Source organism: Oncorhynchus masou, chromosome 30, assembly GCF_036934945.1.
Source record: "Oncorhynchus masou masou isolate Uvic2021 chromosome 30, UVic_Omas_1.1, whole genome shotgun sequence".
Lineage (NCBI taxonomy): Eukaryota > Metazoa > Chordata > Actinopteri > Salmoniformes > Salmonidae > Oncorhynchus > Oncorhynchus masou.
In genome coordinates, this window is record NC_088241.1 from 2751459 (window position 1) to 2768123 (window position 16665).

Sequence of the window (16665 nt, forward strand, 5' to 3'; positions counted from 1 at the left end):
CCCTTCTCTCCTCCTCCTCCCCCTCTCTCCTCTTCCCCTTCTCTCCTCCTCCCCCTCTCTCCTCTTCCCCTTCTCTCCTCCTCCTCCCCCTCTCTCCTCTTCCCCTTCTCTCCTCCTCCCCCTCTCTCCTTTTCCCCCTCTCTCCTCTTCCCCCTCTCTAGACCCCTCTCTCCTCTTCCCCCTCTCTCCTCTTCCCCCTCTCTAGACCCCTCTCTCCTCTTCCCCCTCTCCACCTCCTCATCTATCCTCTCCCCCTTTCTCCTCTTCCCCCTCTCTCCTCCCCCTCTTTCCTCTTCCCCCTCTCCCCCTCTCCTCTTCCCCCTCTCTCCTCCTCCCCCTCTCTCCTCAGAAGAAGTCCTTGGAGGCGGCTTCCACAAAGTTGGGTGCGGCCATGAGGATGGTGATGGTACAAATGATGTTGAACACACTGAACCCCACCAGACACAGACGGTCGATGACCGCCGCTGCAAACTGCCACTTCTCCGCCACGCTCACCCTGCGGTCCTGCTCACGGAAACGATTGGCCAGGAACTGCACTTCCTCCAGCAGGGCCTGGAGCTGGGCCTCCACAACCCCAGCCTGGAACACCCTGGCCTGGGCATGGCAAGTGCCCGCTTCGACTGCTCCAGCCCCAGCCTCCACACAGCTGGAGCCTGAGGGGTCAGGGTCCAGAGATGTGGGGGGTTGTGGAGGGGGACTACCAAACATTGTGGAGGAGGGTGGGTGGTGGTGGAGGATTAGGGTGTCAGAACCCCTTCTTCCTCCTCCTCTCCAGGTGACAGCAGGGTCTGGTTCAATAGGATTCTGGAAGCCAATGTAGGGCCGGTGTCCATTTGGCTGAGGGTGGGGGCGGGGGGTGGAGGGGAGATTTGGGGTAGGCTGGATATTAGGCTGGAGGTTTGAGTTATGGTTGGGATAGGACTGGAGGGTTGGGTTGGACGGTTGGTGTGGTAGGGGCTGACTGAGCTGGCTTAGACTGGCCTGCAGAGAGGTGAGGCTCTGGGGGAGGGTGGAGGGGGCTGGGGTGGTGGTGGTGGTGGTGGTGGTAGGGGGAGAGAAGCAGGTCTTGGTCTGGGGGTTGGAGGGGCTGTGGTGGGGTGTGAGCTCACCCCACTCTCCTGGACGCTTCATCCTCAGAAACCAGGGAACCCACTGGAGTAGAACCAACTCAACCTGAGAGACACACAGAGAGAGAGAGTAGGCAAGAGGACCCAGAGACCGATTGTGGCAGAAGAAACAGAGATAGGGAAAGGACACACACACATAGATAAGAGGAACCAGGTAATGTACTGCAGCAGAACAAACTGCACCTGATAGAAGAGGACAGGACACACACAAGGTCCAGACATTCACAGATATGAGAGGAACACACACAGACAGTCACAGACACACGTCATAATCAGTAGACAGACAGGGAGCCTCACCCATTGAGGCATGTCTCCACTGTTGGGGTCGTGGTGATGGTACTGAAGTACAACTACAGTCGCCACCACTGACATCCCTACGGTTACCATGGTACTCACAAAATACTGACCTAGGATGGAGACACAGTATTATACACACTGTAATGGAATAGGTTCCGTAGATTAGGTCTTAGGAGCATGATTAGACACTACCACTTCCACACTCCATCCCCAGGGGGCAGCACCAACAGGGTCAAGGCTGTGCTCTGCCAGGAAGCCTTCATAAGTCCACAGATGCAAGCAATCAGAAGTGGCTTTAGGGCATGTCTTTGAATGTCCTTGAGTGGCCCAGCCAGAGCCCGGACTTGAACCTGATCGAACATCTCTGGAGAGACCTGGAAATAGCTGTGCAACAACGCTCCCCATCCAACCTGACAGAGCTTGAGATGATCTGTAGAGAAGAATGGGAGAAACTCCCCAAATACAGCTGTGCCAAGCTCGTAGTGTCATACCCAAGACTCAATGTAGAATTGCTGCCAAAGGTGCTCCAACAAAGTACTGAGTGAAGGGTGTGAATACTTATGTAAATTTGATATTTATAAATTAGCAAACATTTCTAAAAACCTGTTTTAGCTTTGTCATTGTGGGATATTGTGTGTAAATTGATGAGTGGAAAAAACTATTTCATACATTTTATAATAAGGCTGTAACCTAACAAAATTTGGAAAAATTCAAGGGTTCTGTATACTTTCCGAAGTCACTGTATATATTAGCAGGCTAGTTAAATGCGTACGCACACCAGGCATGCGCACACACTTGCATACACACACACAGTTACTTACCTATCAATGGTATGGAGTCTGAGGTAGCTGGCATAATCTCAGCCACCAGCAACATGAAGACAGTCAGAGAGAGAAGAACTGTAATGCCTGGAGAGAGAAATGGGGAAAAGGATATTATTACACTGGGAAATACAGAAATACTTGTGGTTAGTACAATTCTCCATCTCTCTGCCAACTCACCCCACCCATTCATCTCTCCCCCATCTCTGGCCCTCCCCTCCACACTCTCCTTCTCTCTCCCTATATCACTGTCCTCCACCTCCCCACGCCTCTTCTCTCCCTCTATCACTGTCCTCCACCTCCCCACCCCTCTTCTCTCCCTCTATCACTGTCGTCCACCTCCCCACCCCTCTTCTCTCCCTCTATAACTGTCCTCCACCTCCCCACCCCTCTTCTCTCCCTCTATCACTGTCCTCCACCTCCCCACCCCTCTTCTCTCCCTCTATCACTGTCCTCCACCTCCCCACCCCTCTTCTCTCCCTCTATCACTGTCCTCCATCTCCCCACCCTCCTTCTCTCCCTCTATCACTATCCCTCACCTCCCCACCCCTCTTCTCTCCCTCTATCACTGTCCCTCACCTCCCCACCCCTCTTCTTTCCCTCTATCACTGTCCCTCAGATCCCCGCCCCTTCTCTCCCTCTATCACTGTCCCTCAGATCCCCGCCCCTTCACTCCCTCTATCACTGTCCCTCAGATCCCCGCCCCTTCTCTCCCTCTATCACTGTCCTCCATCTCCCCACCCTCCTTCTCTCCCTCTATCACTATCCCTCACCTCCCCACCCCTCTTCTCTCCCTCTATCACTGTCCCTCACCTCCCCACCCCTCTTCTCTCCCTCTATCACTGTCCCTCAGATCCCCGCCCCTTCACTCCCTCTATCACTGTCCCTCAGATCCCCGCCCCTTCACTCCCTCTATCACTGTCCCTCAGATCCCCGCCCCTTCTCTCCCTCTATCACTGTCCCTCAGATCCCCGCCCCTTCTCTCCCTCTATCACTGTCCCTCACCTCCCCACCCCTCTTCTCTCCCTCTATCACTGTCCCTCAGATCCCCGCCCCTTCACTCCCTCTATCACTGTCCCTCAGATCCCCGCCCCTTCACTCCCTCTATCACTGTCCCTCAGATCCCCGCCCCTTCTCTCCCTCTATCACTGTCCCTCAGATCCCCGCCCCTTCTCTCCCTCTATCACTGTCCCTCAGATCCCCGCCCCTTCACTCCCTCTATCACTGTCCCTCAGATCCCCGCCCCTTCTCTCCCTCTATCACTGTCCGTCACCTCCCCACACCCCTTCTCTCCCTCTATCACTGTCCCTCAGATCCCCGCCCCTTCTCTCCCTCTATCACTGTCCCTCAGATCCCCGCCCCTTCTCTCCCTCTATCACTGTCCCTCAGATCCCCGCCCCTTCACTCCCTCTATCACTGTCCCTCAGATCCCCGCCCCTTCTCTCCCTCTATCACTGTCCGTCACCTCCCCACACCCCTTCTCTCCCTCTATCACTGTCCCTCAGATCCCCGCCCCTTCTCTCCCTCTATCACTGTCCCTCACCTCCCCACACCCCTTCTCCCCCTCTATCACTGTCCCTCAGATCCCCGCCCCTTCTCTCCCTCTATCACTGTCCCTCAGATCCCCGCCCCTTCACTCCCTCTATCACTGTCCCTCAGATCCCCCCCTCTTCTCTCCCTCTATCACTGTCCCTCACCTCCCCACCCCTCTTCTCTCCCTCTATCACTGTCCCTCAGATCCCCATCCCTTCTCTCCCTCTATCACTGTCCCTCAGATCCCCGCCCCTTCACTCCCTCTATCACTATCCCTCAGATCCCCGCCCCTTCACTCCCTCTATCACTGTCCCTCAGATCCCCGCCCCTTCACTCCCTCTATCACTGTCCCTCAGATCCCCGCCCCTTCTCTCCCTCTATCACTGTCCCTCAGATCCCCGCCCCTTCTCTCCCTCTATCACTGTCCCTCACCTCCCCACCCCTCTTCTCTCCCTCTATCACTGTCCCTCAGATCCCCGCCCCTTCACTCCCTCTATCACTGTCCCTCAGATCCCCGCCCCTTCACTCCCTCTATCACTGTCCCTCAGATCCCCGCCCCTTCTCTCCCTCTATCACTGTCCCTCAGATCCCCGCCCCTTCTCTCCCTCTATCACTGTCCCTCAGATCCCCGCCCCTTCACTCCCTCTATCACTGTCCCTCAGATCCCCGCCCCTTCTTTCCCTCTATCACTGTCCCTCAGATCCCCGCCCCTTCTCTCCCTCTATCACTGTCCCTCAGATCCCCGCCCCTTCTCTCCCTCTATCACTGTCCCTCAGATCCCCGCCCCTTCACTCCCTCTATCACTGTCCCTCAGATCCCCGCCCCTTCTCTCCCTCTATCACTGTCCCTCACCTCCCCACACCCCTTCTCCCTCTATCACTGTCCCTCAGATCCCCGCCCCTTCTTTCCCTCTATCACTGTCCCTCAGATCCCCGCCCCTTCTCTCCCTCTATCACTGTCCCTCAGATCCCCGCCCCTTCTCCCCTCTATCACTGTCCCTCAGATCCCCGCCCCTTCTCTCCCTCTATCACTGTCCCTCACCTCCCCACACCCCTTCTCTCCCTCTATCACTGTCCCTCAGATCCCCGCCCCTTCTCTCCCTCTATCACTGTCCCTCAGATCCCCGCCCCTTCTCCCCCTCTATCACTGTCCCTCAGATCCCCACCCCTTCACTCCCTCTATCACTGTCCCTCAGATCCCCGCCCCTTCTCTCCCTCTATCACTGTCCCTCACCTCCCCACACCCCTTCTCTCCCTCTATCACTGTCCCTCAGATCCCCGCCCCTTCTTTCCCTCTATCACTGTCCCTCAGATCCCCGCCCCTTCTCTCCCTCTATCACTGTCTCTCAGATCCCCGCCCCTTCTCCCCCTCTATCACTGTCCCTCAGATCCCCGCCCCTTCTCTCCCTCTATCACTGTCTCTCAGATCCCCGCCCCTTCACTCCCTCTATCACTGTCCCTCAGATCCCCATCCCTTCACTCCCTCTATCACTGTCCCTCAGATCCCCGCCCCTTCTTTCCCTCTATCACTGTCCCTCAGATCCCCGCCCATTCTCTCCCTCTATCACTGTCCCTCAGATCCCCGCCCCTTCTCCCCCTCTATCACTGTCCCTCAGATCCCCGCCCCTTCTCTCCCTCTATCACTGTCTCTCAGATCCCCGCCCCTTCACTCCCTCTATCACTGTCCCTCAGATCCCCATCCCTTCACTCCCTCTATCACTGTCCCTCAGATCCCCGCCCCTTCTCTCCCTCTATCACTGTCCCTCAGATCCCCGCCCCTTCACTCCCTCTATCACTGTCCCTCAGATCCCCGCCCCTTCTCTCCCTCTATCACTGTCCCTCACCTCCCCACACCCCTTCTCTCCCTCTATCACTGTCCCTCAGATCCCCGCCCCTTCTTTCCCTCTATCACTGTCCCTCACCTCCCCACCCCTCTTCTCTCCCTCTATCACTGTCCCTCACCTCCCCACACCCGTTCTCTCCCTCTATCGCTGTCCCTCAGATCCTCTACCACTGTCCCTCAGATCCCCATCCCTTCTCTCCCTCTATCACTGTCCCTCACCTCCCCACCCCTTCTCTCCCTCTATCACTGTCCGTCAGATCCCAGCCCCTTCTCTCCCTCTATCACTGTCCCTCACCTCCCCACACCCCTTCTCTCCCTCTATCACTGTCCCTCAGATCCCCGCCCATTCTCTCCCTCCATCACTGTCCCTCAGATCCCCATCCCTTCTCTCCCTCTATCACTGTCCCTCAGATCCCCGCCCCTTCTCTCCCTCTATCACTGTCCCTCAGATCCCCGCCCCTTCTTTCCCTCTATCACTGTCGCTCCCCTCTGCTCTCTGTCTTTCTGATTGTAAATGTCTGATTGTAAACAATTCTTGGAACACTGCAGAATTACTGACACAGAAACAGTAAAAGAGAGAGGTCAGGTACGGAGAAAAGAGCGGAAAGGAGAGAGTAGAGAGGGAGAGAGCACCTCAGCCCTCCCCTTTTCACCGCCACATCTCTCCTGTCTCCATCCCTGCTCCCTTATACCCTGTCCTCCATCTCCCCCTCTTATCCTCCTCCCCCTTTCCTCACCCAGACCGATCTTCTCCCCCGATCTTGCTGGCAGTATGAACAACAGCAGTGTCAAGGAGGAGATGAGAACACAGGGGACGAGGAGGTTGAGAGCGTAGAACAGAGTTCTCCGTCGTAGTGTCACCACAAAGGTCACGTCAGAGTAGGGCTCTGTACAGCACTCATAAAATATCTCATGACGATCACCTGGTACACCTACAAGAGGGGGCAGGAAAGAGGGAGTGAGAGATTAGAAAGTAATATGGAGGAGAGAGAGATAGAAGAGGGTCGGGGGCAGACAGAGCTCTCTCACCCAGCAGGTCCCACTCTCCATTGGACATGTATCCTGACAGGTCAGCCTCCTGCATCTGGAGATCCAGCAGCCAGCCGTCAAACGTCCACGAGCCAAACTTCAGCTCACACCGTTGGATGTCAAATGGAAACCAACGCACGTCCACATTACACGCACTGCTGAAAATACCTGGGACAGAGAGGGGGAAGGTGAGAGAGTAGGAGAGAGGGAGTGAGAAAAGGGAGAAGATGAAGTGCATTACTGGTATGTCTATGTGAAACTATGAATATCCCTAAAATGAGAGAGGGGATGGTCAGGGAATAATAAAAAGAGAGAAAGTTTAATCTATAGACTTACCTGGAGGTAGGTACTCACAGAATCCACTGGAGTTGACCAGCACATAGCTCTTAAAGGTGGCATCAAACTTATCATGAGCACTGAGAAGGACAAAAAAAGAAAGATCAGCAAGGTATACAGTGGGGAGAACAAGTATTTGATACACTGCCGATTTTGCAGGTTTTCCTACTTACAAAGCATAATTTTTATCATAGTTACACTTCAACTGTGAGAGACGGAATCTAAAACAAAAATCCAGAAAATCACATTGTATGATTTTTACGTAATTAATTTGCATTTTATTGCATGTATTTGATCACCTACCAACCAGTAAGAATTCCGGCTCTCACAGACCTGTTAGTTTTCTTTTCTTGTTGGAGGAAATTATAGTTGAAATGATTCATTATGTATACATTATTGTTAGAACCATTAACTTTTAATACTATTATGTTATGGTATGAAATGTATGGGTTTTTGGTTAAACTAGGACTGAAAATGTAGGTTAAACAAATTAATTGTCTGTACCTTGCGGGTTTAAGGGAGAAGGGGGGCATATCTCTTTAGACAGATAAGAATGTTCTTTGATGTTCCATTAGTGGAGGAGAAAATGTCTTTTAGACAGATTGGAATGTTTGCTTTATGAGGGGAGTAGGAGACAATCTCCAGACCTGAAGACACTGCGCTATTGTGTGGATCGGAGAGAGTGTGAGAACTGATGACGTCATTTTTATCTTCTCTTCAAAATGTAATGTTCTTTGTATTTTGGGTCAGTACTCTCTTGAATTAAACGCTGTTACCTGACTTTTAAGACCGGGGCTCTGTCCATTCTTATAAAATATTGGGTCATACAATCCCTTAGAATGCATTGACAGAGTATTAAATTCTGATTGGGAAAAATACAGAGGAATTTAGAATTCCTTTAACAGTTCTCCACTCATTACCTGTATTAACTGCACCTCTTTGAACTCATTACCTGTATAAAAGACACCTGTCCAGACACTCAATCAAACAGACTCCAAACTCTCCACAATGGCCAAGACCAGAGAGCTGTGTAAGGACATCAGGGATAAAATTGTAGACCTGCACAAGGCTGGGATGGGCTACAGGACAATAGGCAAGCAGCTTGGTGAGAAGGCAACAACTGTTGGCGCAATTATTAGAAAATGGAAGAAGTTCAGGATTACAGTCAATCACCCTGGGTCTGGGGCTCCATGCAAGATCTCACCTTGTGGGGCATCAATTATCATGAGGAAGGTGAGGGATCAGCCCAGAACTACACGGCAGGACCTGGTCAATGACCTGAAGAGAGCTGGGACCACAGTCTCAAAGAAAACCATTAGTAACACACGCCGTCATGGATTAAAATCCTGCAGCGCACGCAAAGTGCCCCTGCTCAAGCCAGCGCATGTCCAGTCCCGTCTGAAGTTTGCCAATGACCATCTGGATGATCCAGAGGAGGAATGGGAGAAGGTCATGTGGTCTCTGAATAGAGCTTTTTGGTCTAAACGCCACTCGCCATGTTTGGAGGAAGAAGAAGGATGAGTACAACCCCAAGAACACCATCTCAACCGTGAAGCATGGAGATGGAAACATCATTCTTTGGGGATGCTTTTCTGCAAAGGGGACAGGACGACTGCACCGTATTGAGGGGAGGATGGATGGGGCCATGTATCGCGAGATCTTGGCCAACAACCTCCTTCCCTCAGTAAGAGCATTGAAGATGGGTCATAGCTGGGTCTTCCAGCATGACAATGACCCGAAACACACAGCCAGGGCAACAAAGGAGTGGCTCCGTAAGAAGCATCTCAAGGTCCTGGAGTGGCCTAGCCAGTCTCCAGACCTGAACCCAGTAGAAAATCTTTGGAGGGAGCTGAAAATCCGTATTGCCCAGCGACAGCCCCGAAACCTGAAGGATCTGGAGAAGATATGTATGGAGGAGTGGGCCAAAATCCCTGCTACAGTGTGCAAACCTGGTCAAGAACTACAGGAAACGTATGATCTCTGTCATTGCAAACAAAGGGGCTGATAAAACCTGCAAAATCGGCAGTGTATCAAATACTTGTTCTCCCCACTGTGTGTGTGTGTGTGTGTGTGTGTGTGTGTGTGTGTGTGTGTGTGTGTGTGTGTGTGTGTGTGTGTGTGTGTGTGTGTGTGTGTGTGTGTGTGTGTGTGTGTGTGTGTGTGTGTGTGTGTGTGTGTCCTACACACCTGTTGTACAGTAGTATATCAGGTATCCAGACCTGGTCAGTAGTGAAGCGAAGGGTTTTCACTCCAGGGTACTCTGACTGGTTCCACTGAAGGTAGTGGTCAAACCATTGCTATACAAATCCAGTCAATAAATTATTAAGGTTGCAAGCAGAAACACAAATGCGCGCACACAAACTTTGGGGCGGCAGGGTAGCCTCATGGTTAGAGCGTTGGACTAGTAACCGAAAGGTTGCAAGTTCAAATCCCCGAGCTGACAAGGTACAAATCTGTCGTTCTGCCCCTGAACAGGCAGTTAACCCACTGTTCCTAGGCCGTCATTGAAAATAAGAATTTGTTCTTTAACTGACTTGCCTAGTTAAATAAAGGTTAAAAAAAAACATGTACACACACATGGACACATTAACATGGACATGGACACACACATAAACATGGACACACACATAAACATGGACACACATAAACATGGTCACACACATAAACATGGACACATAAACATGGACACACATAAACATGGACACAAACTATAATCATGGACACACATAAACATGTACACACATAAACATGGACCCACACATAAAGATGGACACATAAACATGGACACACATAAACATGGAAACAAACTATAACCATGGACACACATAAACATGTACACACATAAACATGGACACATAAACATGGACACACACATAAACATGGACACACACATAAACATGGACACACAGACATGGACACACACATAAACATGGACACACATAAACATGGTCACACACATAAACATGGACATATAAACATGGACACACATAAACATGGACACAAACTATAATCATGGACACACATGAACATGGACACACACGTAAACATGGACACATAAACATGGACACACACATAAAGATGGACACATAAACATGGTCACACACATAAACATGGACACACACATAAACATGGACAAACACATAAACATGGACACATAAACATGGACACATAAACATGGACACACACATAAACATGGACACACATAAACATGGACACATGAACATGGACAAACACATAAACATGGACACATACACATGGACACACATAAACATGGTCACATACATAAACATGGACACATAAACATGGACACACATAAACATGGACACAAACTATAATCATGGACACACATAAACATGGACACACATAAACATGGACACACACATAAACATGGACACACATAAACATGGACACATGAACATGGACAAACACATAAACATGGACACATACACATGGACACACATAAACATGGTCACACACATAAACATGGACACATAAACATGGACACACATAAACATGGACACAAACTATAATCATGGACACACATAAACATGTACACACATAAACATGGACACATAAACACTGACACACACATAATGATGGACACATAAACATGGACACATAAACATGGACAGACACATAAACATGGACACATAAACATGGACACATAAACATAGACACACACATAAACATGGACACACAGAAACATGGTCACACACATAAACATGGACACATAAACATGGACACACACAAACATGGACACAAACTATAATCATGGACACACATAAACATGTACACACATAAACATGGACACATAAACATGGACACACACATAAAGATGGACACATAAACATGGACACATTAACATGGTCACACACATAAACATGGACACATAAACATGGACACACACATAAACATGGACATACAGACATGGACACACACATAAACATGGACACACACTTAAACATGGACACATAAACATGGACACACAAACATGGACACACACATAAACATGGACACATAAACATGGACACACACATAAACATGGACACATAAACATGGACACACTAACATGGACACACAAATAAACATGGACACACACATAAACATGGGCACACGCATAAACATGTACACATAAACATGGACACATAAACATGGACACATAAACATGGACACACAGACATGGACACACACATAAACATGGACACACATGTAAACATGTATACACAGACATGCAGGGTCATCCTCACCATCTGAAGCCAGGCATTAGTGGTGAGGATCTGGTTTTTCTCATCCTGGAATAAGATGAAGACAGTTAAATTAGTGTGTGTGTGTGTATGTGTATGTGTGTGTGTGTGTGTGTGTGTGTGTGTGTGTGTGTGTGTGTGTGTGTGTGTGTGTGTGTGTGTGTGTGTGTGTGTGTGTGTGTGTGTTTGTTTATATGAATGTATAAGAGAACATGGTAGCGTACCACATTCATGACTTGTAAGAGAGTGTAGGAGAATCGGACAGTGAGTGGTAGAGAGTCGTTGGCAACAGGTCTCTCCATACGGTTATAGTCCCTCAGTAGCTCCCTCAATAGATTACGCTGGTGGGGACCCTGCTCAGATACTGAGAGAGGGGGAGGGAGAGAGGGGGTGGGGGGAAGGAGTAGAAACGTAGAAAGGAGGGAAAAGGATGAGGAGGAGGGAGTGGAGAGAGAGGTGGGGGGGATAAGGAGTAGAAAGGAGGGAAAAGGATGAGGAGGAGGGAGGGGAGAGAGAGGTGGGGGGATAAGGAGTAGAAAGGAGGGAAAAGGATGAGGAGGAGGGAGTGGAGAGAGAGGTGGGGGGATAAGGAGTAGAAAGGAGGGAAAAGGATGAGGAGGAGGGAGTGGAGAGAGAGGTGGGGGGGATAAGGAGTAGAAAGGAGGGAAAAGGATGAGGAGGAGGGAGTGGAGAGAGAGGTGGGGGGATAAGGAGTAGAAAGGAGGGAAAAGGATGAGGAGGAGGGAGGGGAGAGAGAGGTGGGGGGATAAGGAGTAGAAAGGAGGGAAAAGGATGAGGAGGAGGGAGTGGAGAGAGAGGTGGGGGGGATAAGGAGTAGAAAGGAGGGAAAAGGATGAGGAGGAGGGAGGGGAGAGAGAGGTGGGGGGGATAAGGAGTAGAAAGGAGGGAAAAGGATGAGGAGGAGGGAGGGGAGAGAGAGGTGGGGGGGATAAGGAGTAGAAAGGAGGGAAAAGGATGAGGAGGGGGGAGGGGAGAGAGAGGTGGGGGGGATAAGGAGTAGAAAGGAGGGAAAAGGATGAGGAGGAGGGAGGGGAGAGAGATGGCAATGGGGGGGTTGGAAGAAAGTGGAGCAGAGGAGAGAAAACTGACAGTTACAAAGAGACAGCTACATTCCAGAAGACAGAAGGAAAATGACAGAGAAATATATAGAAAAGGAGGAGAGTGGGAGATGTGAATGCACTGATAGATGAAGAATATGTAAAACAGGGGGAAGAGAGGAGCTGTAGGAGAAGAAAAGATTAATACAGAAGCGAGTGAGAGATGAAAACATGATGAGAACAAATGCATCAAAAAAAGAAGAGCATCTGAATGGAACAATTTCAAATTGTTTTGAATGAAGCTGCTTTGAAAACAAGTACATAGATTTATAGATGACTGGAAGAGGCAGGGAGCGGGACGTGAAGAGAGGGTGAAAGAGGAGAATCAAGAGGAGAGAGTGAAGAGAGGGAGAAAGAGAGGGAGAAATAGGATAATTAAGTGGAGAGAGTGAAGAGAGGGAGAAAGAGAGGGAGAAATAGGATAATGAAGTGGAGAGAGTGAAGAGATGGAGAAAGAGAAGGAGAAATAGGATAATTAAGTGGAGAGAGTGAAGAGAGGGAGAAAGAGAGGGAGAAATAGGATAATTAAGTGGAGAGAGTGAAGAGAGGGAGAAAGTATCCAGACAGGCCAGTTAATTGTTAAGTGACTCAATCAGTAACAGACAAGAGTCTTTTCTGTGGCCGTTAAAACGTCTGCTCGAGTCCTTCAAATAGAGACACATTAAACACTAACACACTCCACACAGACAGGAGGACAGACAGGGGGACAGACAGACAGACAGACAGACAGACAGACAGGAGGACCAGGAACCTCACTTCTAGCAGCTCCATCGTGGAATGACTTCACTCACTCCTGTTTCACAACTGTATCAGACTTAATGTATCTGTGCAGTTGATGAAATTCTGTAGCAATGTCTAACAAGGTTATTGTAGGCCCACATACAGTACAGTATACAGTGCATTCGGGAAGTATTCAGACCCCTTGACTTTTTCCATATTTTGTTATGTTACAGCCTTATTCTAAAATGTATTAAATTATTTTTCCCCCTCATCAATCTATACACAACTCCCAATAATGACAAAGCAAAAACAGTCAATTTTGGGGGGGAAATTTCACATTTACATAAGCTTTCAGACCCTTTACTCAGCACTTATTCGGAGCACCTTTGGCAGCGATTACAGCCTCTATTCTTCTTGGGTATGATGGTACAAGTTTGGCACACCTCTATTTGGGGAGTTTCTGCAGAGCCTATCAAGCGCTGTCAGGTTGGATGGGGAGTGTCGCAGCAGAGATATTTTCAGGTCTCTCCAAAGATGTTCGATCGGGTTCAAGTCCGGGCTCTGGCTGGGCCACTCAAGGACATTCAGAGACTTGTCCTGTAGCCACTCCTGCATTGTCTTGGCTCTGTGCTGCAATCTGAGGTCCTGAGCACTCTGGAGTAGGTTTTCATCAAGGAAATCTCTGTACTTTGCTCTGTTCATCTTTCCCTCCATTCTGAGTAGTCTCTCTGTCCCCACCGCTGAAAAACATCCCCACAGCATGATGCTGCCACCACCATTCTTCACCGTAGGGATGGTGCCAGGTTTCCTCCAGATATGACGCTTGGCATTCAGGCCAAACAATTCAATCTTGGTTTCATCAGACCAGAGAATCTTGTTTCTCATGGTCTGAGAGTCCTTTAGGTGCCTTTTGGCAAATTCCAAGTGGGCTGTCATGTACCTTTTACTGAGGAGTGTCTTCAGTCTGGCCACTCTACTGTAAAGGAATGATTGGTGGAGTACTGCAGAGATGGTTGTCCTTCTGGAAAGTTCTCCCATCTCCACATAGGGACTTTGGAGCTTTGTCAGAGTGACCATCGGATTCTTGGTCACCTCCCTGACTAAGGCCCTTCTCCCCCAACTGCTCAGTTTGGCCAAGTGGGCCAAGTGGCCAACTCTAGGAAGAGTCTTGTTGCTTCCAAACGTCTTCCCTTTAAGAATGATGGAGGCCACTGTGTTCTTGGACCTTCAATGCTGCAGAAAGGTTTTGGTACCTTTCCCCAGATCTGTTCCTCAACACAATCCTGTCTCAGAGCTCTATGGACAATAACTTTGACCTCATGGCTTGGTTTTTGCTCTAACATGCACTGTCAACTGTGGGACCTTATATAGACAGGTGTGTGCCTTTACAAATCAGGTCCAACCAATTGAATTTACCACAAGTGGATTCCAATCAAGTTGTTGAAACATCTCAAGGATGGAAACAGGATCAATGGAATCAGGATGCACCTGAGCTCACCTGAGCCTCATAGCAAAGGGTCTGAATACTTATGGAAATGTTTTATACATTTGAAAAACTGTTTTTGCTTTGTCATTATGGGGTATTGTGTGCAGATTGTTGAGGATTTTTATTTATTTAATCAATTTTCTAATAAGCCTGTAACGTAACAAAATGTGGAAATAGCCAAGGGGTCTGAATACTTTCTGAAGGCACTGTGTGCCTTAACTTCTCCAAAATATTGACTATTAGCTTTTGCTCCCCATCATGAGCTTTACATGGGGCATGGAGATGCCCACATCAATATACAGTTAGTCATCTAAGATACTGCTGCTGGTGCAGAGAGGAACACATCAACCAACAATGGATTAAAACAGACAGGAGGGTTGGATTTTACAACTGTGATGAACAACATCCTAACCTGTAAGCTCTGTGATCATTCCTCTCCCTTGTCTCCCTTTATTCCTGCTCCTCTTCTCTCCTCCATCTCTGTTCATTTCCCTCTCCTCTCTTCTCTCTCTGCAATACAGCTGGAACTGTACGGTTGAGTTATCTCATATATCAATGGCCGTGCACCCAGACATACAAACTGTGTGTCCCTGTTTATAGAAAGTTGTGTAAATTCACTGTCACTGCAGTGACACTATGCATACAGTGATCTCTCTCTCACACACACATACACGCAGCAAACACACACACACACACACACACACACACACACACACACACACACACACACACACACGCACACATACACACACACTGTACATTCACGGACAGACACATACCTGCAGACACAGACACACAAACACACACAACAAATACATACACACACATACAGAGAGAGAGAGGGAATGAAAGTCACTCACCGTGGAGCAGAGCTGAGAGTCCAAACAGACAGATAGCCACAGACTGCCTCATGTTGCACCACTGAAAATAGAGAGCAGAGAAAAAGACAGGGAACAACAGAGATGGAGAGAGGCAAGGTAGCGTGGAGGGAGGGAGGACAAGTCAGGAGCAAGTCGGGCAGCAACAGACGGAGGGAGGGGATGAGGAGGAGGAGGGGGAGAGGGGGGAGAGAGAGAGAAACAAGGAGAGTGGGGCAGAGAGGGAGGTTGGGGTGGTAGAGAGGAAGAGAAGCTGGCAGCAACAGAGGGAGAGGGGAAGAGAGGGGAAGAGGCAGCAGAGGGAGAGGGGAAGAGAGGGGAAGAGGCAACAGAGGGAGAGGGGAAGAGAGGGGAAGAGGCAACAGAGGGAGAGGGGAAGAGAGGAGAAGAGGCAGCAGAGGGAGAGGGGAAGAGAGGGGAAGAGGCAGCAGAGGGAGAGGGGAAGAGAGGGGAAGAGGCAGCAGAGGGAGAGGGGAAGAGAGGGGAAGAGGCAGCAGAGGGAGAGGGGAAGGAGAGGGAGAGGAGAAGAGAGTGAGGAAAGGAATGAGCAGTTCTGATCAAAACGGAGAGAGGTTGAGACTGAGAGGCAGGATCACCCCAATACCCAATACCTTCCCAATACACTACTCATCTCTCTCCACCCCCACCCAACCCCTAACCTCGCTCTCTGCTCAGAATGACTTTCTCACTGCCTTTCCCCCTATATCCCCCTCCCCCTCCCCTATTTCTCCTCTTCAGTCTCCGTGAGAGGGGATTAATAAGGTGTGGAGGCTAGGATGAGTGGGGAGAGGGGGATTCAAATGTAACACATGGAACATAGTTAGTGAAGGACGTTAAGAGAAAGAGAGAGGGATAGAAACTGATGCAGCAGTAATGAACACTGCTCTGGTGAAGGTTGGCAGAGCCACACATTACAATTTCTAATTACAGTAAGGAAGTGACACTTTGAACGTAAGCAGTATACTGTACCATAGCTTCTACTTTAGAATCTCATTATACACCCCAACACACCTGCTGGAGACTCAGTTTGTTAATATATAACTCAACCAGTATCACAAAACACATGCATATATACAGTAGTTATAGTCATGAACAAGCACCAAACAACAACTGGATTGTCCTTGACCAAACCCCCAGTAGGCATGTTTGGGTTTGTTTGAAAATGGCCATTTGTTTCTATACTTGACTGAAAGACTTGTGATACAGTTTTTTTCGATTGCTAAACGACAATGGA

General features: G+C 49.3%; 1 protein-coding gene across 1 annotated transcript; it reads right to left on the reverse strand.

The window, feature by feature from the left end:
- Window positions 1–345: 345 nt before the first annotated feature.
- Window positions 346–15465, reverse strand: LOC135523042 (neuronal acetylcholine receptor subunit alpha-7-like). Its single transcript, XM_064949767.1, has 11 exons — window positions 15414–15465; window positions 11454–11593; window positions 11233–11277; window positions 9173–9282; window positions 6986–7065; window positions 6650–6817; window positions 6358–6552; window positions 2246–2332; window positions 1425–1534; window positions 965–1173; window positions 346–853 (listed from the first exon to the last, which is right to left on the reverse strand). Exons 1-11 carry the CDS (start codon window positions 15463–15465, stop codon window positions 346–348), a joined length of 1704 nt encoding a protein of 567 aa, XP_064805839.1.
- Window positions 15466–16665: the final 1200 nt, after the last annotated feature.